This window comes from Haliotis rufescens, unplaced genomic scaffold, assembly GCF_023055435.1.
Source record: "Haliotis rufescens isolate VD_foot unplaced genomic scaffold, xgHalRufe1.0.p SCAF_9, whole genome shotgun sequence".
NCBI lineage: Eukaryota > Metazoa > Mollusca > Gastropoda > Lepetellida > Haliotidae > Haliotis > Haliotis rufescens.
This window is the reverse complement of record NW_025964383.1, coordinates 12,224,212-12,248,704: the sequence shown is the minus strand read 5'-3', so window position 1 is coordinate 12,248,704 and position 24,493 is coordinate 12,224,212. Positions and strand designations below refer to the sequence as shown.

The 24,493-nt window shown below is 40.0% G+C and overlaps 1 protein-coding gene across 7 annotated transcripts in view; it reads right to left on the bottom strand.

The window, feature by feature from the left end:
• The window catches only part of LOC124112470, a 95,570-nt gene extending 71,282 nt beyond the window's left edge, over positions 1 to 24,288 (bottom strand). For 5 of the 7 annotated variants that reach the window (XM_048391428.1, XM_048391429.1, XM_048391435.1 and 2 more), the window contains exons 1-11: positions 24,186 to 24,288; positions 23,447 to 23,542; positions 16,587 to 16,619; positions 16,035 to 16,136; positions 12,297 to 12,347; positions 11,180 to 11,281; positions 7,442 to 7,492; positions 6,325 to 6,426; positions 2,587 to 2,637; positions 1,470 to 1,571; positions 126 to 176 (exon numbers count right to left, since the gene is read on the bottom strand). In XM_048391428.1, the coding sequence (XP_048247385.1) occupies positions 126 to 176; positions 1,470 to 1,571; positions 2,587 to 2,637; positions 6,325 to 6,426; positions 7,442 to 7,492; positions 11,180 to 11,281; positions 12,297 to 12,347; positions 16,035 to 16,136; positions 16,587 to 16,619; positions 23,447 to 23,542; positions 24,186 to 24,264 (820 nt within the window). In that variant the 5' untranslated portion in view covers positions 24,265 to 24,288. The remainder of the gene's footprint in view (positions 1 to 125; positions 177 to 1,469; positions 1,572 to 2,586; positions 2,638 to 6,324; positions 6,427 to 7,441; positions 7,493 to 11,179; positions 11,282 to 12,296; positions 12,348 to 16,034; positions 16,137 to 16,586; positions 16,620 to 23,446; positions 23,543 to 24,185) is intronic. The other 2 variants (XM_048391433.1, XM_048391434.1) reach the window with 2 other exon arrangements.
• Positions 24,289 to 24,493: the final 205 nt, after the last annotated feature.

The following is a 24,493-nucleotide window of genomic DNA, read 5'->3' as shown; positions in this document are numbered from 1 at the left end:
TTCCTCAAAAGCAGATCTCAATTGGGAAAAACAAGGTGACAAAGTCAGACAGGCTTGACTTTCCGACTTAAACATAGTCGGTGGACTTTACCACAGTCGACTGCATATTAATTCATACCACTTACGTTGAAGGGTCGTTGTTGCTAAGGTCGTTGTTGTTGCTAATGTAAAGACATCTGAAACAGTGCAATTTATGTCATGAAAATACAGCTCTATTTAAGAAATAAAGTTTGCTCTATCCCGTTGTACATTTTAATATGAATAGTTTTGCCGTGTACTATGACAGTTAAAACACAAGTGCACTTGCGCCCGAGTGCTTTGACGTTATAATACTTCACTGCAAAAATATTCTTTATTACAATATACAAGGGGATAGAGCAAACTTGATTCCTTTTCTAAGATGTTTAAATTAAGACTCACCTTGTGTTTTATTAGAGATGGGTTTAAAAAGAATCCTGTAATGACTTGTGCACTAAAATCGACGAACAGGGCTAACTGACGGGCTGTTCCACCTAATTGCCTGCACCCTTACGTCTAGAGGCATATTTATGTTTTAAACACAACACAACACCACTAGAATGGGTTGTTTATTATTTAAATGGGTCCCACTTCATTATTCATTCAATGTGTTGTTGTCCATAAACCCATGCAGCAAAAAGACTTTTTCAAATTTAAGTTTTTATATTAATATGCCTCAGTTTTATGTGACTCGAAACATCCCACAGGTGCATTGTGTGGTTGAGCTAACATGTAAACATAGCTGAAGTTCGGTGTTGCTGGTTATTTTGTGTTGAGTTGATTTGTACAAGTTGCAACTTTGTTTTCGCCACTTATGTTAGCAGACTGCAGCAACTGCAAGCCATGAAACAGTGTGCTTACCAAGCTGCTTGTGCAACATGGTACCGTAACCTGTAAACCAACGTCAATCCACGACCAGTGGCTTGTGATATGATGTCACCCTGGGACGAACTTAGCATAGGAAGAGCAACAGCAGCTGTTTTGTTTTACTTGTGTATATTTCTAAAGGCCGTATGCTGATCAACAAGTGAAAAACATACCAGCTGACATATAATGCAGCCTTACGATTCACAATATGGCCAACACAAACACCAACCATAGACAGGTTTATACATACATACTAGAAATATGGCATATTTTATCATATTCGAAAACAATTGTTGTTTAATGACAACCAGTTTTTGTAAGTTCTCAAAATGACTTCCTTGACAGTTGGAACATAAGGGAGCAGATATTTACAAGTATTCTACATGTTTGTATGGATGGTTTTGCTTTCCTCTCACAATTCCTTGATCACGGGATCATAAAAAAAACAAATCTGAGAATTTAAATGGAATTCCAACATCTGTTTCTTCTCATCATCAACTTTCCGTTGCGTTTAACAAAAAAAAAAAGTCACGCCCTAAGAAGAATGGCTATGTTTTGAGATCAATCGAGGTCAGAATACTTACCGACACAGCAAACCTGACCACTTGGACACTGGCGACTAGGAATAATTCCAAAGGAGTTACAGTTACCAGCAACAGTACATGAAATTCCGGCACCAGTGCAGGCTGATAAAAGGAAACGTTCATCAAAGGAAATACTTCTGTTTTCTTGTTCTTTGACGGAATGTCATTTCATATTTTGTCACTAATGTGTTAAGAATGTACAACTTTTCACAAATCAAGAGATTACATTATCTGTTCTTTGAGTTTTCAGATGACTCCTTTTTAAAAAATGTCAAAACTACAACAGGCTTAATAATGAATGTCCATAAGAACCTTCTTGGGTATGTGAAGAAAAACTCGAAAGCCCTATATTTTTACATGCACTACCGTGCCTGAAGAATGATCATCAAAACTTTTGTGAGAATCATTGGACTTTCATTTTCATGCTAGGCTTTATAATTATAATTTTTAACCCGTGAAGATCCGGGCTATAATAGCTCTCCAGCAACCCATGCTTGCCATAAAACACGACTATGCTTGTCACAAGAGGCGACTAACGGGATCTGGTGGTCAGCCTCGCTGACTTGGTTGATGCATGTCTTCGTGTCCCAAATGCGTTGATCGATGCTCATGATGACAATCACTGGATTGTGTGGTCCAGACTCGATTATTTACAGACCTGCGTCATATAGCGGGAACATTGCTAAGTGCGGCTTTAAACAACAAGCAAAACAAATCTACTGGAAAAATCATGGTGACAATTCCAGAAGGACTTGATTTTCCTACTTATAAACATAGTCGGTGGACTTTACCATAGTCGACTGCATATTAATCCATACCACTTACTTGACCCCTGAAGATTCCAGGGTAGAATTGGTCTTCAGCAACCCATGCTTGCCATCAAAGGTGACTATGCTTGTCGTAAAAGGCGACTTACGGGATCTGGTGGTCAGGCTCGCTGACTTGGTTGATGCAAGTCATCGATCCCATTTGCGTGGATCGATGCTCATTATATTAATCACTGGATTGTCTGGTCAAGACTCGATTATTTACAGATCGCCGTCATTAAGCTGGAATACTGCTGAGTGTGGCGTAAAACAACAAACCAAAGCAAACCAAACCAAACCATACCACTTACGTTGAAGGGTCGTTGCTGCTAGGGTCGTTGTTGTTGCTAATGTAAAGGCATCTGAAACAGTATAATGGATGTCATGCAAATTGTGCTCTATTTCAGAAATAAAGTTTGCTCTACCTCCGTGTGCAGTTTAATAAGAATAGTTTTGCCGTGTACTATTACAGTTAAAGCACGAGTTCACTTGCGCCTGAGTGCTTTGACGTTATAATAGTTCAGGGTAAAACTGTTCTTTATTACAATATACAAGGGGGTAGAGCAAACTCTTTTACTTTTCTAAGATGCTTAAATTAAGACTCACCTAGTGTTTTATTAGAGATGGGTTTAAAAAGACTCCTGTTATGAGCGGTGCCCTAAAATCCACGAACAGGGCTAACTGACGGGTTGTTCCATCTAATTGCCTGCACCCTTACTTAAAGAGGCATATTTATGTTTTAAACAGAACCCAACACCACTGGAATGGGTTGTTTATTATGTAAATAGGTCCCACTTCATTATCCATTCAATGTGTGATTATCCATAAACCAATGAGGCAATAAAATAAAAAAAAGTGTTTATACTATTTTGCTTCAATTTTATGTGACTCGAAACATTCCACAAGCGCATTGTGTGATCGAGCTAACGTGTAAACATAGCCGAAGTTCGGTGTTTCTTGTTATTGTGAGTAGAGGTGTTTTCTACAAGTTGCAACTTTGTTTCCGCCACTCATGTTAGCAGGTTGCAGCAACTGCAATCCATCTGTGTGCTTACCGACCTGCTTGCGCTACATAATACTGTAACACGTAAACCAACCTGAATCAACGACAAGTGGCTTGTGATATGATTTCGCCCTGCGACGACAATGGCATGGGAAGAACAACAGCAGCCGTTTTGTTTGACTGGTGTATATTGCTAAAGGCCGTAACATGTGTAAGGTGATTATGACATCTTTCAAGGATTGCTCATTCATTTGTCCTTAGAGGCATACATAATTCGTAGGGCATGAACGCCCACCTCGTGCAAGTCTTTTACTCTTAAAGTGAAAAACATACCAGCTGACATATAACGTATCCTTACGATTCACAATATGGCCAACACAAAGAACAAATATAGACAGGTTTATACATACAAACTAGAAATATGGCAAATTTCATTAATTTAAAATATACTCTTCAAAAAAAGAAACTTGACATAAATGTAAAACCATTTTTTGCCGAATATCTAAAATAATTACATTAAATGAGAACCAAATAAGTCAAACGGAAAGATGATGTGTCTATAATTCGCGAAAACACACGCAAAGCACATAAACGTAGCGTTTGGGGATCAATTTTACAGCTTTATCCATACGCAACCGCCTGTAAAAAACGTGCAGCACAGGATCCTGCATTTAGGAATGCAGGCCCCCCTGCTGAATGGGTATAAAAATCCACATGAACGGCTGTTTATACAGTCCTTATAACGGCAGTAGAGGCGGTGACAAAATGCCAAGACTGAATGCAGCTCAACTGAACAACGCCATTTGGAGATTACAAGCTGGAGCAGCTCAGCAAGAAGTGGACAGGCACTTTGGCGTATCCAGACAGACAATCTCAACACTGTGGACCCGATACAACAAAACCAACAGAGTTGACGACAGACCAAGGGCAGGAAGACCAAGGGTGACAACCCAAGCACAATATCAATACATCTGGCTGCGACACCTCCGAGACCGCACTACCACAGCCATGTCTACAACCACACAGATCCCTTGGGTACGCAGAATATCAGATCAAACGGTACGCAACAGACCGAGGGAGGCTGGACTTTTTGCACGAAGACCTGTTTGACGTCATGTATTGACCCCACGTCATCTGGCGGACCGTCTGCTTTGGTGCCAACAGAGGGTTAGATGGACACGTGCAAGGTGGAAAAATGTACAGTAACTGTTAACTGACGAGTCCCGTTTCCTACCTACACGTGCTGATGGGCGCCCACGTGTCTACAGACGTCGGGGTGAACGTTACGCCCCCAACTGTGTGCAGCAGGTTGTCCCATTTGGAGGCGGGAGTGTCATGGTATGGGCCGGAATTCATCACGGTGGTAGGACGCCTCTCGTGCATGTGGCAGGTGCATTGACAGGTGTGCGTTACAGAGACTTGATCCTACAGCCTTAAGTTCTTCCTCACGTCAACGTTCATGGCGGACAGTTCCAGCAGGACAACGCTCGACCGCATATTGCACGTGTTTGTCAGGACTTCTTACAGCACAACAGCATCCAGACATTACCTTGGCCATCCCGGTCACCAGATTTGTCCCCGATTGAGCATCTGTGGGACGAGTTGGATCGACGCGTTCGCAGAAGGAATCCACCGCCTCAAACACTTCCGGCGCTTCTTGATGCACTTCAGCATGAATGGCAGCACATCCAACAGCGTGTTATTGACAACTTGATTGCATCTATGGGTCGTCGGTGTCAAGCGGTGATTGATTCACGTGGTGGGCACAACCGATACTGACATTTTCTGTACCCCTGGGACATTAACTGTATCGTGTACGTGTATCTGTCTAGGTGACACGATTAATGTTTTGAACATTGTGTACACTGATCTTCAAACAGTGTTTCAATTATGGACTTCTGTGTCCTATTTTGAAACAATCGCATTATATTACATTTTGAAAGTCAGTGTCAAGATTCTTTTTTTGAAGAGTATATTTTATGCACAGGGCATGACATGACCAGCCGATTGATAGAATTGGGCTCTCTGGCTCATATGTAAGAACAACAAAAGTAATAAGATAACAAAAGGTGGAAACTTTACAAGAAAAGCTAATATATAAGCGATTAGCTATAGACAATGGAAGTCTATTTTTTGTTCTTACATGTACATATATATGCTCTCTGCCTCATAGCTTTCATTCACCTGATGAAAGAGCAAGCATATACTCCGAAACGTTGTGCTCCTCATAATTAAGAAGTTGGCATCCATAAATCCCCTTCCTTATGTGTATCACTACTAAATGTCTTTCAAAGGCTTATACACTCTCAAACAACGACTTCAAGAAACTACATTCCGTCTGAAAGAATAGTATCTATACATAGGCACCTTTTGTGCATATTTACTGTGACCAGGTTTTAAGGCTAAATATGCAACACACTATCTTTAAATCTTAGTAAGATCTGTACACATATAATTTCCTCTATCTGTGAACAGAAAAAAACTCTAGAGTACAAATCTATGGACACATGGTCACATGCACACACAAGGTACCCTGACACAATTATCCTTGTTATACTTATAGCAAATAATCATATTAATATCATTCACTCAAGTAAAAGGTACCATGGTAAAAGGTCTAGATTAAATCACATTATAGATTAACTTCTAATACCAAGGAGTATCTTCAAACGTTAACTCCAAGGACATCAGAAGCAAAGATTCATACAACAGTTTATACAGTTCATTTCTCTTAAAGTGAAAAAACACATTTGCTAACTTACAACGTATCCTTAGGATTCACAATATGACCAACATAATTGACTAATATCGAAGCTCTATACACACTAGAAATATAACAGATTTCAAAATGTTCAACACCAATCACTGTAATGATAATCAGTATTTCTTAGTTTTCAAAATGACAAATATCCTTCATGTTTGTATAGACCATTTAGTTATCCACTATAATGATACAAAAATCCCTAATCGCAGGATAATAAAAATATAGTTAACACTCTGGAAAGAATGCCACTGTTTCATGGTCAAAAGAGGTCCGACTACTTACTGACACAGCACACCTGACCACTTGGACACTGGCGAGAAGCAATAATTCCAATGGAGTTACAGTTACCAGCAACAGTACATGAAATTCCGGCACCAGTGCAGGCTGATAAAAGAAAACGTTCATCAAAGGAAATACTTCTGTTTTCTTGTTCTTTGACGGAATGTCATTTCATATTTTGTCACTAATGTGTTAAGAATGTACAACTTTTCACAAATCAAGAGATTACATTATCTGTTCTTTGAGTTTTCAGATGACTCCTTTTTAAAAAATGTCAAAACTACAACAGGCTTAATAATGAATGTCCATAAGAACCTTCTTGGGTATGTGAAGAAAAACTCGAAAGCCCTATATTTTTATATGCACTACCGTGCCTGAAGAATGATCATCAAAACTTTTGTGAGAATCATTGGACTTTCATTTTCATGCTAGGCTTTATAATTATAATTTTTAACCCGTGAAGATCCCGGCTAGAATGGCTCTTCAGCAACCCATGCTTGCCATAAAACACGACTATGCTTGTCACAAGAGGCGACTAACGGGATCTGGTGGTCAGCCTCGCTGACTTGGTTGATGCATGTCTTCGTGTCCCAAATGCGTTGATCGATGCTCATGATGACAATCACTGGATTGTCTGGTCCAGACTCGATTATTTACAGACCTGCGTCATATAGCGGGAATATTGCTGAGTGCGGCTTTAAACAACAAGCAAAACAAATCTGCTGGAAAAATCATGGTGACAATTCCAGAAGGACTTGATTTTCCTACTTATAAACATAGTCGGTGGACTTTACCATAGTCGACTGCATATTAATCCATACCACTTACTTGACCCCTGAAGATTCCAGGGTAGAATTGGTCTTCAGCAACCCATGCTTGCCATCAAAGGTGACTATGCTTGTCGTAAAAGGCGACTTACGGGATCTGGTGGTCAGGCTCGCTGACTTGGTTGATGCAAGTCATCGATCCCATTTGCGTGGATCGATGCTCATTATATTAATCACTGGATTGTCTGGTCAAGACTCGATTATTTACAGATCGCCGTCATTAAGCTGGAATACTGCTGAGTGTGGCGTAAAACAACAAACCAAAGCAAACCAAACCAAACCATACCACTTACGTTGAAGGGTCGTTGCTGCTAGGGTCGTTGTTGTTGCTAATGTAAAGGCATCTGAAACAGTATAATGGATGTCATGCAAATTGTGCTCTATTTCAGAAATAAAGTTTGCTCTACCTCCGTGTGCAGTTTAATAAGAATAGTTTTGCCGTGTACTATTACAGTTAAAGCACGAGTTCACTTGCGCCTGAGTGCTTTGACGTTATAATAGTTCAGGGTAAAACTGTTCTTTATTACAATATACAAGGGGGTAGAGCAAACTCTTTTACTTTTCTAAGATGCTTAAATTAAGACTCACCTAGTGTTTTATTAGAGATGGGTTTAAAAAGACTCCTGTTATGAGCGGTGCCCTAAAATCCACGAACAGGGCTAACTGACGGGTTGTTCCATCTAATTGCCTGCACCCTTACTTAAAGAGGCATATTTATGTTTTAAACAGAACCCAACACCACTGGAATGGGTTGTTTATTATGTAAATAGGTCCCACTTCATTATCCATTCAATGTGTGATTATCCATAAACCAATGAGGCAATAAAATAAAAAAAAGTGTTTATACTATTTTGCTTCAATTTTATGTGACTCGAAACATTCCACAAGCGCATTGTGTGATCGAGCTAACGTGTAAACATAGCCGAAGTTCGGTGTTTCTTGTTATTGTGAGTAGAGGTGTTTTCTACAAGTTGCAACTTTGTTTCCGCCACTCATGTTAGCAGGTTGCAGCAACTGCAATCCATCTGTGTGCTTACCGACCTGCTTGCGCTACATAATACTGTAACACGTAAACCAACCTGAATCAACGACAAGTGGCTTGTGATATGATTTCGCCCTGCGACGACAATGGCATGGGAAGAACAACAGCAGCCGTTTTGTTTGACTGGTGTATATTGCTAAAGGCCGTAACATGTGTAAGGTGATTATGACATCTTTCAAGGATTGCTCATTCATTTGTCCTTAGAGGCATACATAATTCGTAGGGCATGAACGCCCACCTCGTGCAAGTCTTTTACTCTTAAAGTGAAAAACATACCAGCTGACATATAACGTATCCTTACGATTCACAATATGGCCAACACAAAGAACAAATATAGACAGGTTTATACATACAAACTAGAAATATGGCAAATTTCATTAATTTAAAATATACTCTTCAAAAAAAGAAACTTGACATAAATGTAAAACCATTTTTTGCCGAATATCTAAAATAATTACATTAAATGAGAACCAAATAAGTCAAACGGAAAGATGATGTGTCTATAATTCGCGAAAACACACGCAAAGCACATAAACGTAGCGTTTGGGGATCAATTTTACAGCTTTATCCATACGCAACCGCCTGTAAAAAACGTGCAGCACAGGATCCTGCATTTAGGAATGCAGGCCCCCCTGCTGAATGGGTATAAAAATCCACATGAACGGCTGTTTATACAGTCCTTATAACGGCAGTAGAGGCGGTGACAAAATGCCAAGACTGAATGCAGCTCAACTGAACAACGCCATTTGGAGATTACAAGCTGGAGCAGCTCAGCAAGAAGTGGACAGGCACTTTGGCGTATCCAGACAGACAATCTCAACACTGTGGACCCGATACAACAAAACCAACAGAGTTGACGACAGACCAAGGGCAGGAAGACCAAGGGTGACAACCCAAGCACAATATCAATACATCTGGCTGCGACACCTCCGAGACCGCACTACCACAGCCATGTCTACAACCACACAGATCCCTTGGGTACGCAGAATATCAGATCAAACGGTACGCAACAGACCGAGGGAGGCTGGACTTTTTGCACGAAGACCTGTTTGACGTCATGTATTGACCCCACGTCATCTGGCGGACCGTCTGCTTTGGTGCCAACAGAGGGTTAGATGGACACGTGCAAGGTGGAAAAATGTACAGTAACTGTTAACTGACGAGTCCCGTTTCCTACCTACACGTGCTGATGGGCGCCCACGTGTCTACAGACGTCGGGGTGAACGTTACGCCCCCAACTGTGTGCAGCAGGTTGTCCCATTTGGAGGCGGGAGTGTCATGGTATGGGCCGGAATTCATCACGGTGGTAGGACGCCTCTCGTGCATGTGGCAGGTGCATTGACAGGTGTGCGTTACAGAGACTTGATCCTACAGCCTTAAGTTCTTCCTCACGTCAACGTTCATGGCGGACAGTTCCAGCAGGACAACGCTCGACCGCATATTGCACGTGTTTGTCAGGACTTCTTACAGCACAACAGCATCCAGACATTACCTTGGCCATCCCGGTCACCAGATTTGTCCCCGATTGAGCATCTGTGGGACGAGTTGGATCGACGCGTTCGCAGAAGGAATCCACCGCCTCAAACACTTCCGGCGCTTCTTGATGCACTTCAGCATGAATGGCAGCACATCCAACAGCGTGTTATTGACAACTTGATTGCATCTATGGGTCGTCGGTGTCAAGCGGTGATTGATGCACGTGGTGGGCACAACCGATACTGACATTTTCTGTACCCCTGGGACATTAACTGTATCGTGTACGTGTATCTGTCTAGGTGACACGATTAATGTTTTGAACATTGTGTACACTGATCTTCAAACAGTGTTTCAATTATGGACTTCTGTGTCCTATTTTGAAACAATCGCATTATATTACATTTTGAAAGTCAGTGTCAAGATTCTTTTTTTGAAGAGTATATTTTATGCACAGGGCATGACATGACCAGCCGATATATAGAATTGGGCTCTCTGGCTCATATGTAAGAACAACAAAAGTAATAAGATAACAAAAGGTGGAAACTTTACAAGAAAAGCTAATATATAAGCGATTAGCTATAGACAATGGAAGTCTATTTTTTGTTCTTACATGTACATATATATGCACTCTGCCTCATAGCTTTCATTCACCTGATGAAAGAGCAAGCATATACTCCGAAACGTTGTGCTCCTCATAATTAAGAAGTTGGCATCCATAAATCCCCTTCCTTATGTGTATCACTACTAAATGTCTTTCAAAGGCTTATACACTCTCAAACAACGACTTCAAGAAACTACATTCCGTCTGAAAGAATAGTATCTATACATAGGCACCTTTTGTGCATATTTACTGTGACCAGGTTTTAAGGCTAAATATGCAACACACTATCTTTAAATCTTAGTAAGATCTGTACACATATAATTTCCTCTATCTGTGAACAGAAAAAAACTCTAGAGTACAAATCTATGGACACATGGTCACATGCACACACAAGGTACCCTGACACAATTATCCTTGTTATACTTATAGCAAATAATCATATTAATATCATTCACTCAAGTAAAAGGTACCATGGTAAAAGGTCTAGATTAAATCACATTATAGATTAACTTCTAATACCAAGGAGTATCTTCAAACGTTAACTCCAAGGACATCAGAAGCAAAGATTCATACAACAGTTTATACAGTTCATTTCTCTTAAAGTGAAAAAACACATTTGCTAACTTACAACGTATCCTTAGGATTCACAATATGACCAACATAATTGACTAATATCGAAGCTCTATACACACTAGAAATATAACAGATTTCAAAATGTTCAACACCAATCACTGTAATGACAATCAGTATTTCTTAGTTTTCAAAATGACAAATATCCTTCATGTTTGTATAGACCATTTAGTTATCCACTATAATGATACAAAAATCCCTAATCGCAGGATAATAAAAATATAGTTAACACTCTGGAAAGAATGCCACTGTTTCATGGTCAAAAGAGGTCCGACTACTTACTGACACAGCACACCTGACCACTTGGACACTGGCGAGAAGCAATAATTCCAATGGAGTTACAGTTACCAGCAACAGTACATGAAATTCCGGCACCAGTGCAGGCTGATAAAAGAAAACGTTCATCAAAGGAAATAGTTCTGTTTTCTTGTTCTTTGACGGAATGTCATTTCATATTTTGTCACTAATGTGTTAAGAATGTACAACTTTTCACAAATCAAGAGATTACATCATCTGTTCTTTAGTTTTCAGATGACTCCTTTTTAAAAAAATGTCAACACTACAACAGGCTTAATAATGAATGTCCATTAGAACCTTCTTGGGTATGTGAAGAAAAACTCGAAAGCCCTATATTTTTATATGGACTACCATGCCTGAAGAATGATCATCAAAACTTTTGTGAGAATCATTGGACTTTCATTTTCATGCTAGGCTTTATTATTATAATTTTGAACCCGTGAAGATCCGGGCTATAATAGCTCTCCAGCAACCCATGCTTGCCATAAAACACGACTATGCTTGTCACAAGAGGCGACTAACGGGATCTGGTGGTCAGCCTCGCTGACTTGGTTGATGCATGTCATCGTGTCCCAAATGCGTTGATCGATGCTCATGATGACAATCACTGGATTGTGTGGTCCAGACTCGATTATTTACAGACCTGCGTCATATAGCGGGAACATTGCTAAGTGCGGCTTTAAACAACAAGCAAAACAAATCTACTGGAAAAATCATGGTGACAATTCCAGAAGGACTTGATTTTCCTACTTATAAACATAGTCGGTGGACTTTACCATAGTCGACTGCATATTAATCCATACCACTTACTTGACCCCTGAAGATTCCAGGGTAGAATTGGTCTTCAGCAACCCATGCTTGCCATCAAAGGTGACTATGCTTGTCGTAAAAGGCGACTTACGGGATCTGGTGGTCAGGCTCGCTGACTTGGTTGATGCAAGTCATCGATCCCATTTGCGTGGATCGATGCTCATTATATTAATCACTGGATTGTCTGGTCAAGACTCGATTATTTACAGATCGCCGTCATTAAGCTGGAATACTGCTGAGTGTGGCGTAAAACAACAAACCAAAGCAAACCAAACCAAACCATACCACTTACGTTGAAGGGTCGTTGCTGCTAGGGTCGTTGTTGTTGCTAATGTAAAGGCATCTGAAACAGTATAATGGATGTCATGCAAATTGTGCTCTATTTCAGAAATAAAGTTTGCTCTACCTCCGTGTGCAGTTTAATAAGAATAGTTTTGCCGTGTACTGTTACAGTTAAAGCACGAGTTCACTTGCGCCTGAGTGCTTTGACGTTATAATAGTTCAGGGTAAAACTGTTCTTTATTACAATATACAAGGGGGTAGAGCAAACTCTTTTACTTTTCTAAGATGCTTAAATTAAGACTCACCTAGTGTTTTATTAGAGATGGGTTTAAAAAGACTCCTGTTATGAGCGGTGCCCTAAAATCCACGAACAGGGCTAACTGACGGGTTGTTCCATCTAATTGCCTGCACCCTTACTTAAAGAGGCATATTTATGTTTTAAACAGAACCCAACACCACTGGAATGGGTTGTTTATTATGTAAATAGGTCCCACTTCATTATCCATTCAATGTGTGATTATCCATAAACTAATGAGGCAATAAAATAAAAAAAAGTGTTTATACTATTTTGCTTCAATTTTATGTGACTCGAAACATTCCACAAGCGCATTGTGTGATCGAGCTAACGTGTAAACATAGCCGAAGTTCGGTGTTTCTTGTTATTGTGAGTAGAGGTGTTTTCTACAAGTTGCAACTTTGTTTCCGCCACTCATGTTAGCAGGTTGCAGCAACTGCAATCCATCTGTGTGCTTACCGACCTGCTTGCGCTACATAATACTGTAACACGTAAACCAACCTGAATCAACGACAAGTGGCTTGTGATATGATTTCGCCCTGCGACGACAATGGCATGGGAAGAACAACAGCAGCCGTTTTGTTTGACTGGTGTATATTGCTAAAGGCCGTAACATGTGTAAGGTGATTATGACATCTTTCAAGGATTGCTCATTCATTTGTCCTTAGAGGCATACATAATTCGTAGGGCATGAACGCCCACCTCGTGCAAGTCTTTTACTCTTAAAGTGAAAAACATACCAGCTGACATATAACGTATCCTTACGATTCACAATATGGCCAACACAAAGAACAAATATAGACAGGTTTATACATACAAACTAGAAATATGGCAAATTTCATTAATTTAAAATATACTCTTCAAAAAAAGAAACTTGACATAAATGTAAAACCATTTTTTGCCGAATATCTAAAAATAATTACATTAAATGAGAACCAAATAAGTCAAACGGAAAGATGATGTGTCTATAATTCGCGAAAACACACGCAAAGCACATAAACGTAGCGTTTGGGGATCAATTTTACAGCTTTATCCATACGCAACCGCCTGTAAAAAACGTGCAGCACAGGATCCTGCATTTAGGAATGCAGGCCCCCCTGCTGAATGGGTATAAAAATCCACATGAACGGCTGTTTATACAGTCCTTATAACGGCAGTAGAGGCGGTGACAAAATGCCAAGACTGAATGCAGCTCAACTGAACAACGCCATTTGGAGATTACAAGCTGGAGCAGCTCAGCAAGAAGTGGACAGGCACTTTGGCGTATCCAGACAGACAATCTCAACACTGTGGACCCGATACAACAAAACCAACAGAGTTGACGACAGACCAAGGGCAGGAAGACCAAGGGTGACAACCCAAGCACAATATCAATACATCTGGCTGCGACACCTCCGAGACCGCACTACCACAGCCATGTCTACAACCACACAGATCCCTTGGGTACGCAGAATATCAGATCAAACGGTACGCAACAGACCGAGGGAGGCTGGACTTTTTGCACGAAGACCTGTTTGACGTCATGTATTGACCCCACGTCATCTGGCGGACCGTCTGCTTTGGTGCCAACAGAGGGTTAGATGGACACGTGCAAGGTGGAAAAATGTACAGTAACTGTTAACTGACGAGTCCCGTTTCCTACCTACACGTGCTGATGGGCGCCCACGTGTCTACAGACGTCGGGGTGAACGTTACGCCCCCAACTGTGTGCAGCAGGTTGTCCCATTTGGAGGCGGGAGTGTCATGGTATGGGCCGGAATTCATCACGGTGGTAGGACGCCTCTCGTGCATGTGGCAGGTGCATTGACAGGTGTGCGTTACAGAGACTTGATCCTACAGCCTTAAGTTCTTCCTCACGTCAACGTTCATGGCGGACAGTTCCAGCAGGACAACGCTCGACCGCATATTGCACGTGTTTGTCAGGACTTCTTACAGCACAACAGCATCCAGACATTACCTTGGCCATCCCGGTCACCAGATTTGTCCCCGATTGAGCATCTGTGGGACGAGTTGGATCGACGCGTTCGCAGAAGGAATCCACCGCCTCAAACACTTCCGGCGCTTCTTGATGCACTTCAGCATGAATGACAGCACATCCAACAGCGTGTTATTGACAACTTGATTGCATCTATGGGTCGTCGGTGTCAAGCGGTGATTGATGCACGTGGTGGGCACAACCGATACTGACATTTTCTGTACCCCTGGGACATTAACTGTATCGTGTACGTGTATCTGTCTAGGTGACACGATTAATGTTTTGAACATTGTGTACATTGATCTTCAAACAGTGTTTCAATTATGGTTTCTGTGTCCTATTTTGAAACAATCGCATTATATTACATTTTGAAAGTCAGTGTCAAGTTTCTTTTTTTGAAGAGTATATTTTATGCACAGGGCATGACATGACCAGCCGATTGATAGAATTGGGCTCTCTGGCTCATATGTAAGAACAACAAAAGTAATAAGATAACAAAAGGTGGAAACTTTACAAGAAAAGCTAATATATAAGCGATTAGCTATAGACAATGGAAGTCTATTTGTTGTTCTTACATGTACTTATATATGCTCTCTGCCTCATAGCATTCATTCACCTGATGAAAGAGCAAGCATATACTCCATAACGTTGTGCTCCTCATAATTAAGAAGTTGGCATCCATAAATCCCCTTCCTTATGTGTATCACTACTAAATGTCTTTCAAAGGCTTATACACTCTCAAACAACGACTTCAAGAAACTACATTCCGTCTGAAAGAATAGTATCTATACATAGGCACCTTTTGTGCATATTTACTGTGACCAGGTTTTAAGGCTAAATATGCAACACACTATCTTTAAATCTTAGTAAGATCTGTACACATATAATTTCCTCTATCTGTGAACAGAAAAAACTCTAGAGTACAAATCTATGGACACATGGTCACATGCACACACAAGGTACCCTGACACAATTATCCTTGTTATACTTATAGCAAATAATCATATTAATATCATTCACTCAAGTAAAAGGTACCATGGTAAAAGGTCTAGGTTAAATCACATAATAGATTAACTTCTAATACCAAGGAGTATCTTCAAACGTTAACTCCAAGGACATCAGAAACAAAGATTTATACAACAGTTTATACAGTTCATTTCTCTTAAAGTGAAAAAACACATTTGCTAACTTACAACGTATCCTTAGGATTCACAATATGACCAACATAATTGACTATTATCGAAGCTCCATACGCAATAGAAATATAACAGATTTCAAAATGTTCAACACCAATCACTATAATGACAATCAGTATTTGTTAGTTTTCAAAATGACAAATATCCTTCATGTTTGTATAGACCATTTAGTTTTCCACTATAATGATAAAAAAAATCCCTAATCGCAGGATAATAAAAATATAGTTAACACTCTGGAAAGAATGCCACTGTTTCAAGGTCAAAAGAGGTCCGACTACTTACTGACACAGCACACCTGACCACTTGGACACTGGCGAGCAGCAATAATTCCTATGGGGTTACAGTTACTACTGGCAACACATCCGATCCCGGCTCTAGTGCAGGCTGAAAAAAACTTTCATCAAAGTATTCGGGGGGTAATTAAAACAAGTATGTGTGAAAACCAACGATATGCACATTGGGAAATCATTTACTGATAATGATGAAACACTTACTTCATTTTACTTGATTGATTGAATAGCAATGTTATGTTATGTTACAAATATGTCGATCTGAGATAAAACTTATACTTCACAAAGTTGGAGAAAAATGAAATTGTCTGCCATGCTAATCATATTGTCGAAATGTGTTTTTTAGAGACCAAAATATACTTTGGCTTGCAGTTTAATAACAAAATAATAGCTGGCTTTGCAGCTGTAGATGAAAATTTTATCTGGTCTGAATACAAAATCCCAGTCACCCCCCTCCCCCACGGTCGGTCCCAGAAGATGAATCAAGTCAAGCTATTTATTTATTTAAGCTATTTACTTGAAGGACAAATTCAGAAGGGCTTACGTGGTATGGTCGTTGTTGGTATAATAAAGGGATCTGAAACAGTACGATGAATGTCATGAAAATACAGCTCCATTCTTCAATGAGGACTTAAATTTTGAAGATATTGTTTTTGAATATATTGTAATACATCTTTCTCATACACTCTAAAACATTGACTCCAGAAACATATATTACCCCAAAAGAACAGCATCTCTACATCAGAATGAGTGAGTTTATATTTATTGTCATGTCGGCAATATTTCAGCCATATATTGACTATATCAAATCATACAAGACATACATTTAGAATATAAATCTGTCCACGAAGGACTGTAAAAGAACTAGATTTTCACAGATATAGGTGCAGAACTAGTAAATGACCATAAAACTTAACTATTAATAACAACACAATATAAAAGTGGGCTATATATCACTAGCAACCAAAAGTAGGCCACCATACTGGGGACCATGGGGACTCTCGGTACCTTTGCTACCTGCATGGACCCCAGCAGGATTGACACCATCCCTTTAAGCACTGGTGATTGTGGAGAAGGTTAGCCAAAGATTAAAACAAACACATTTTCTACGATTAAAACACTGGTATATATAAAATACTTTGAATGATGTGGGATTACGGACCCTCTCTCTCAGGGGGACAATAATTTTACGCTACTTCAACCCCCATCAAGGGTACATCCACTAACAATCTCAGTTCATAATCATATACTACCAATTAATACAATATATAACTTTCTACATTAAAATGTATCAGTTAATTCAATTTCCTTTGAAAATCCAAAAATTAAATGATAGCTTATGTTAAAAAGTTCACTGAGTGATGAAAATGAAATATTGATCCCTTGTGATGGAAAAATCAAAACAGTGAAGCACGGCATGCTTGACCGTGATTCTCTCATCACAAAAACGGAGGATCCTCACCTTTCAATAAATACTCGTGAGTGTATTGGGAATGGCCAATACGACATCCTCTTAGAGTGACCTATTCAAATCTTGACTGACATCCCAAGTAGGTGTAACCGAAATTTGATTTGATTTCATGTAACTTATTGATACCTACTTGGGTGTCCCACTTTTTTTGCATTAGATCTCTTACTTAATATCTAGTAGCAGGCTTATAATCACTCTATTGGATTAGAAGTGGCGTCACAGTTTGTTGAGCGCTGCTTTTGCAGCAGCATCGGCCATTGTGTTACCAATATTACCAACATTGCTGGGTTACAAAAGACGATTCATATTGGCCAGTAGCAAGATCATTATGGTGTTCTATGATTTCAAGACAAAATGAACGGTCACAGGACATATTTTTTATGGCTTAAAGACAGGAAAAGAATACAAAAATATGATGAACTGTTTATGTTTAGATTGGGTATGTATATACTGGAGATCTGTTAAAATTGTTTGATTCTGCTGTAAAAATTGAACTGGCGTCTGGTATTCTTGATGATATGGTGTTGGATCGAATGACAGTGGCACTAGCAACTGCACCGCCGTCTGTAAAAACAGATTTGTAAGTGTTAAAGGCGCCTCTTAATTCATTATATCCTTTCTGATAAAGTAACTGATTTGTATCTGATTTCTTTAGGTTGGTTAACGTCAGATCAACCTGTGGCTTTCTAAACTGCCACGGAGGAGAAGACAAAATCTGAGTGGGAGATATAACTGCAACAGAAATAGCAGGTTTTATTCTTATTCCATGTGGTGGAGTAAGTGCTGTTTTTTGGTCATACAAATTCTCATAAGAAGGTTGAAAACACTTTCATATGCATTGATTAGATGGATTGGAATAAAGTTTTGTAACATATTGCAATGCTCATTTTAAGCGACGGTATTTCAGGGATGGCTCTTCAGCCTCCACGTACAAAACTAAGTCTGGGTCTGTATGAGGCTTGTATTTCCCATAAAAGTGAATACAATTTGTTTTAGATTGCGAAAATTTAAAACCGTTTTCTAAAGACCATTTAAGTATTTAGTTGTCTTTTGATTGTATGCATATTCTTACCACGACAAGATAAGTTAAGACCATCCACAAAAAGTGATCCATCAAGTGAATCACTTCAAACTTTAGAGAGACTATTTATTTGAATACTAAACAAAGTCACAGACAAAATACTGCCTTGTGGGACACCCTGTTTTGCAAACGCAGCTAGTCAATGAAATTGGTCTATAATTTGAGGGATCGGTATAATCCCGTCCCGGTATTGGTATGGGAACAACTATGGCATCACGCCATTATGAAGGAAACTTCCTGTGATGTCCAAATATCGTCAAATAGTAGCAAAATAGTTTCTAAACAAGGTTCTGATAAAGGTTTCAGGAGTTGATAATGTATGTTATCAGCTCCAGTAGCAGTATCATGAGCTTGCCAAAGGGCAGTATAGAGTTCATGAATGGAAAATATTTCATTGTAGTCTTCCCCATTTTCTGATTTGAAATAAACGTTTTTTCATTTCCTGCTGATGTTGGAATATTTTAAATTTAGGTACAAAGTTAATCGAGGAAGATTGTGTTGCCAAAGTTTCTCCCAGTTTATTAGCAATATCTGAACTACCAGCAGCAATTCATCCCCATTTTTGAGAATGTGGATGCTCGATTTAGAACCCTTACCTTTGATCTTTTATATCATGGTCCATACTTTGGACGTCGGAGTTCGTGATTTTATATTTGTAACATATTTCTGCCAAGATTGGCGTTTATTTTGTTTAAATGTTCTTCTGGCTTTAGCACCCAACATTTTATATTTATTCAAATTATGGACCATAGGATGGCGACGAAAATTGTGTTCAGCGTTTTGCCTTCCTGGCTTGTTTGCAGTCATTAGTAAACCATTGTTTACGGACTTCATGTGAATTCTGATTATGCACCCATGTCATATAAATAAATATTTTTAGTATCAGGCAGCCAAACTGAAAATGTTTCTGAGAGATAAGAAAGATTTACTCTTCACCACTGGACAGCCATTGGCGTAAAAATTTGATGTGTAGTCCGCAACGAAAAGTATTTTGTCAAGTATTGCATTTTTCTATTGACTGTCTGCCATTGCAGTTTAGCCTGGCAACAGAGAAGGAGTGGGAAAGTGGTTAAAAGCGCCAGGCGAAGAAGCGCCTGGTGCTCAGATTGCATCCCCCTGGAGACTGGGTTGTTATTCAGGCTTGATTCAAAATCTGTTCACAAGTCTTTAGTGTTGTCACTACCCCTGGTGTATTGTACATACATCATGTGCACTCAAAAGAACCAAATCGTTCGATGGCAGATGACCAGATGGTGGAAACGTGAGTACGTACATACACCTGAAAGTGTCAATGCTTATGCTGTCAGCCTGAGCTTAGACCCGTGAAAATCCGGGATAGAATAGGTCTTCAGCAACCCATGCTTGCCGTAAAAGTCCTCCCACAGCCCAGTTGTATACTGTGCAATTTAGCAAACTTTGATATGTAAACAGCAAATATAGTTCAGTTTTATGTCATCTGAATATAAGTTGAATCCTACTTGACCTGTGAAGAGCCGGGTTAGCGTAGATATTCAGCAACCCATGCTTGCCTTTAGAGGCGACTAAGCTTGTCGTAAGAGGCGACTAACTGGATAGGGTGGTCAAGCTCGCTGACTTGGTTGATGCATGTCATCGTATCGCAGTTGCGCGGATCGATGCTCATGATGTCAATCACTGGATTGTCTGGTCCAGACTCGATTATTTACTGACCGGCGTCATTTAGCTGGATTATTGCCGAGTGCGGCGTTAAACAACAAACCAAAACCAAAAAAAGCCTAGGCTTTGTTCAAATGTATCTCTGTTCACCCAGCACGGACTGGGTACCCTATATATGTTAGATGGATGTAAAAACCTTCTAATGCCCCTAGGCAGCTTGGGTTAAATACTCCTCAGGGACTTCAGAATTATAACTGGAATGCAAACGATCCACTCGTTGGGGAACTAATAAAACCGCATGTGTGTAGATACTAGTATCTGGATAAAAAAGAGACACGAAAGGACAGTAATTCTGTTTATGATATTGATTAACAGAAAATATTCAGATCTATTATATGAAAATATAACTATAATCGATAATATATAAATATGGTAAAAGGTACGTTTATACGCATATTGATATTATGTTCATTTATTAGTGAGGTAGATTGTACTCTCTATTATCGTATAATAACCTTACAAACGTTATCTCTTTTTCGATACCAGCGAACGTTTTGTTTTTTTGTTCAATGACGTTACACTGTGCATTTGTATTTGCGAAGGCTAATAGATGGTCAGTGATCTCCAGACACTGTGAGTTGGTCGTTTGGACAGGTGCACGTGGTTTGACCTCGTTTTTTTGCCTCGTATTTTGTAAAGTGGATGACGTCACATCAATATATGTCCCGCCATGTCACATCTGTCGTCTTGTGATGGGTAAGCAGTGCATATCACTTTTGGATTTGATGACTCTAGATATTGTTGGAAAGCAAGACAACTTCTGTTGAATGTTCTTTAATTAAGTTAAACCGTGTGAAGAGATAAGAACGTTGTAACACTATTTATACCATGTATACATGGATATGCTATAATAAAATGCGTGACACCAACAAAGCGTAGACTAATGATGCTCTGGAAAAGACCGTACATTTCGAAGATCTAATTTGTTTGACACATATGCTTATTACAGACGTCAGCTTTCTGACGATATACGGAAGTGCACGGTTTGAGGGAACGATGTTTTCATCAAACAAAGCATGTAAGGGGTCATAAATTTTAAACTCTACGGAAACTGGAACATTCTTAATATGCTGCTCGTGCGCTCCATTACCTGAGCGTTCGTAGTATGTGCAGTGTGGTTCCAAACTTTTACATTCATCTGATAGGATATTCTATCCTTGCCATATCGACACTTGCACACTGATCCACTGACAGGGGTAAAGAACTCGATTAAAACCAAATTCATTGAAATTTATGTTGGCATTCTATATCCCTTTTCCCAATATTCATATATACTCAACAACAAAAGTTCCTGTGACACCAATATTTTAGTGTATTTTTCAAAACAAGTAAAGTTTGGTTTTCAATGTTGTAGTACATGTATGGAATCAAGTAACAAAAACGCAACTGCTACAGAAAAGCATGCATTCCGTGCAAAAGGTGACTTTTATGCAAGCCCCATGCATTTCACTACCTAAGAATTGGTATAAAAACATGTGCGTTAAAGGGATTCCATATGCATTGTTTAGCATCGTGCTGACAACAACCACTCAGAAAAACAACAAAATTACGCAATTATTCAACATTACGAAATGCCACGCCTGTCCGAAAAAGAGCGTCTGCGAGCCATTGGTATGCTTGAAGCAGGATTGAGTCAACGTGATGTTGTAAGACAATTTAACGTCCACAGAAACCCTATTTGCTGTTTATGGCAACGTAGGCAACAGACGAATGCAGTCAGTGACCATCCCTGGAGTGGCAGGCTACGCGTAACCAATAATCGACAAGACAACTGAATTCGAACAACACATCTACGAAATCGATTCCAGCCAGCAACAGTGACTGCAAGAAGCATCCCTGGCTTCGACGAATATCTTTACAAACCGTACGTCGCCGCCTCAGATGTGCAGGGATTGTCGCCAGAAGACCCGCCAGACGTCCCATTTTGACAGGAAACCACCGTCAAGCACGTTTACAGTGGTGCAGACAGCGTCTACGCTGGACGGCCATGCAGTTGGGACAAGTTTTATTCACTGTGGAGTCTCGTTTTCACCTCAGCCACAGCGATGGACGGATTCGAGTGTACCGACGTCGAGGTGAACGTTACGTCAATCATTGTGTCATGGAAGAAGATCGGTTCGGTGACGGCAGCGTTATGGTATGGGGTGGGATAGCAGCAAGAGAGAGGACCCGTTTGATAGTGGTAGAGGGAAATCTCAATTGACAGTGCTACCGCGACGCGATCATCGGCCCTGTTGTTCTACCGTTTTTGCGTCGTCATGGCCCAGGCATTACCTTTCAACATGACAACGCCCGGCCTCATATTGCTCGACTTTTTCGGGATTCTCTTCAACAAAACATCGTGAATGTCAATCCCTGGCCGGCTAGCTCCCCTGATCTCTCACCAATCGAGCACATGTGGGCTGAGATGGATCGGCGCCATCGACGTCTATCTAGGCGTTCCACAGACACTCCAGGAACTTCGAAACATGCTCCAGCAGATATGGACAGATATCCCACAGGACTTTGTGCGACGCCTGGTCCATTCCATGAGACGAAGATGTGTTGCTTGCATCGCAACCAGAGGTGGACACACGCGCTATTGATTTGTAAATTGACATTTTGGCATGTTCATGTTGTTGTTTTTTAAGAAATTTTCTGAAGTCAGTATGGCAAATTAAACCATTTGAACACTCCCAGGAGTCTCTTATCTGTTGCAAACCGAAATTGTTTCAGATTTGGTAAAAAACATAACTTTGCATTAAATCTTATTCAATGTCACAGGAACTTTTGTTGTTCAGTATATATCATTAGTGGACAAGTGTCCAAGAACTGCGAATACTTTAGAGCAATATGATATTATCTACGCAAACGTATAAATGTAAATACCTGCCTTTTGCAAAGAAACAAAGTCCTATTGCCATTACCGCTAACCGTGAAGATCAGTATTGGTCCTCAGCAACCCATGTTAGTTGCAAGAGGCGACTGAAGGGATCAGGTGGCCAGGCTTGCCGACTTCGTTGATGAATGTCATCGTATCCACATTTCGTATATCAAAGCTCATGATGGCATTCACTGGATTGTCTATTCCAGATTTTATTATTTACAGATCGCCGTCATACAGCTTGGATATTGCTGAGTGCGGCAGTTAAACAAAATACAAATAAACAAAACTTACCTAAACAGCACACCTGACCCATTGGACACGTGAGAGCGGGAATTACTCCTGCGGCGTTACAGTTGCTAACACATGAGATTCCGGGAATTTGGCATGCTGAAATAGTGAAAAGAAATTGAGAACAAATCTGATCGTGGGTCATTGTCGTTAATAATGTCTGTTTTTCACAAAACAGATAATTTTGAAATACCGTGGCTCAAATAATCTAATAAAACCAATGCAACAAAAACATGCTCCCCTGAACCCTAAAGAGTAATATAATTGGAGACCGACCATTTCATGTTCTTGTTGAGGGCCTGAAATATTTTTTGAAAAGTACAGTCTGTTCCCAAATCATAGAAATAACATAACTTGTCATCAGATTTTACAAGAAAAATGATAATTTCAAGGAAATGAGAGAGTGGCGAGTTGGTCTTCACACCACACAGAAGTTATCTCTAGTCGTGTCCGCAGGAGCGTAGGAGCTGACACTTACGGGCAATGGAACCCATATCTTCAGAATGACGAGCACACGGTTTTACCACTTGCCAACCTACCACGCTGGATGTGAAGCTTACAAATCAATATTCTGGCTCAAGCCGAAGGAGAACACGATGCAATGCTTGAGGTGAGACTGCAATGACTCACTATCTACTGCAAATGACATATAAACTTCTATATTTTCTAGCTTGTCCAAACATCTTGTTAATGTCTCTTTGGCTAACGCAGTTACTTCCAAGAAGATGCGGCACCGCATTACCTTGACCATCTACTCGTGTGAGAAATAATATCAGAAGAAGACAGCATATTTGAGCAACTGCCATTTCGAGTTTCGGCATGCATCCGCTGTTGAACAAGTACAGATTTCGTCTGCTATAGTTTTGCGTTTTAAATAATAAATAAACATGTTTTTTTTATTTCCCCTAAGGCACCGTGTGATCTTATCCATGACAAGTGACTACAACAATCCTTCATCTTCCAGTTCACTTACTATATTGTGTAATTATCACGTATTAATGTTTTATCTTTGTGGTGAGATGACTTTGATGAGAACATAAATACCACACC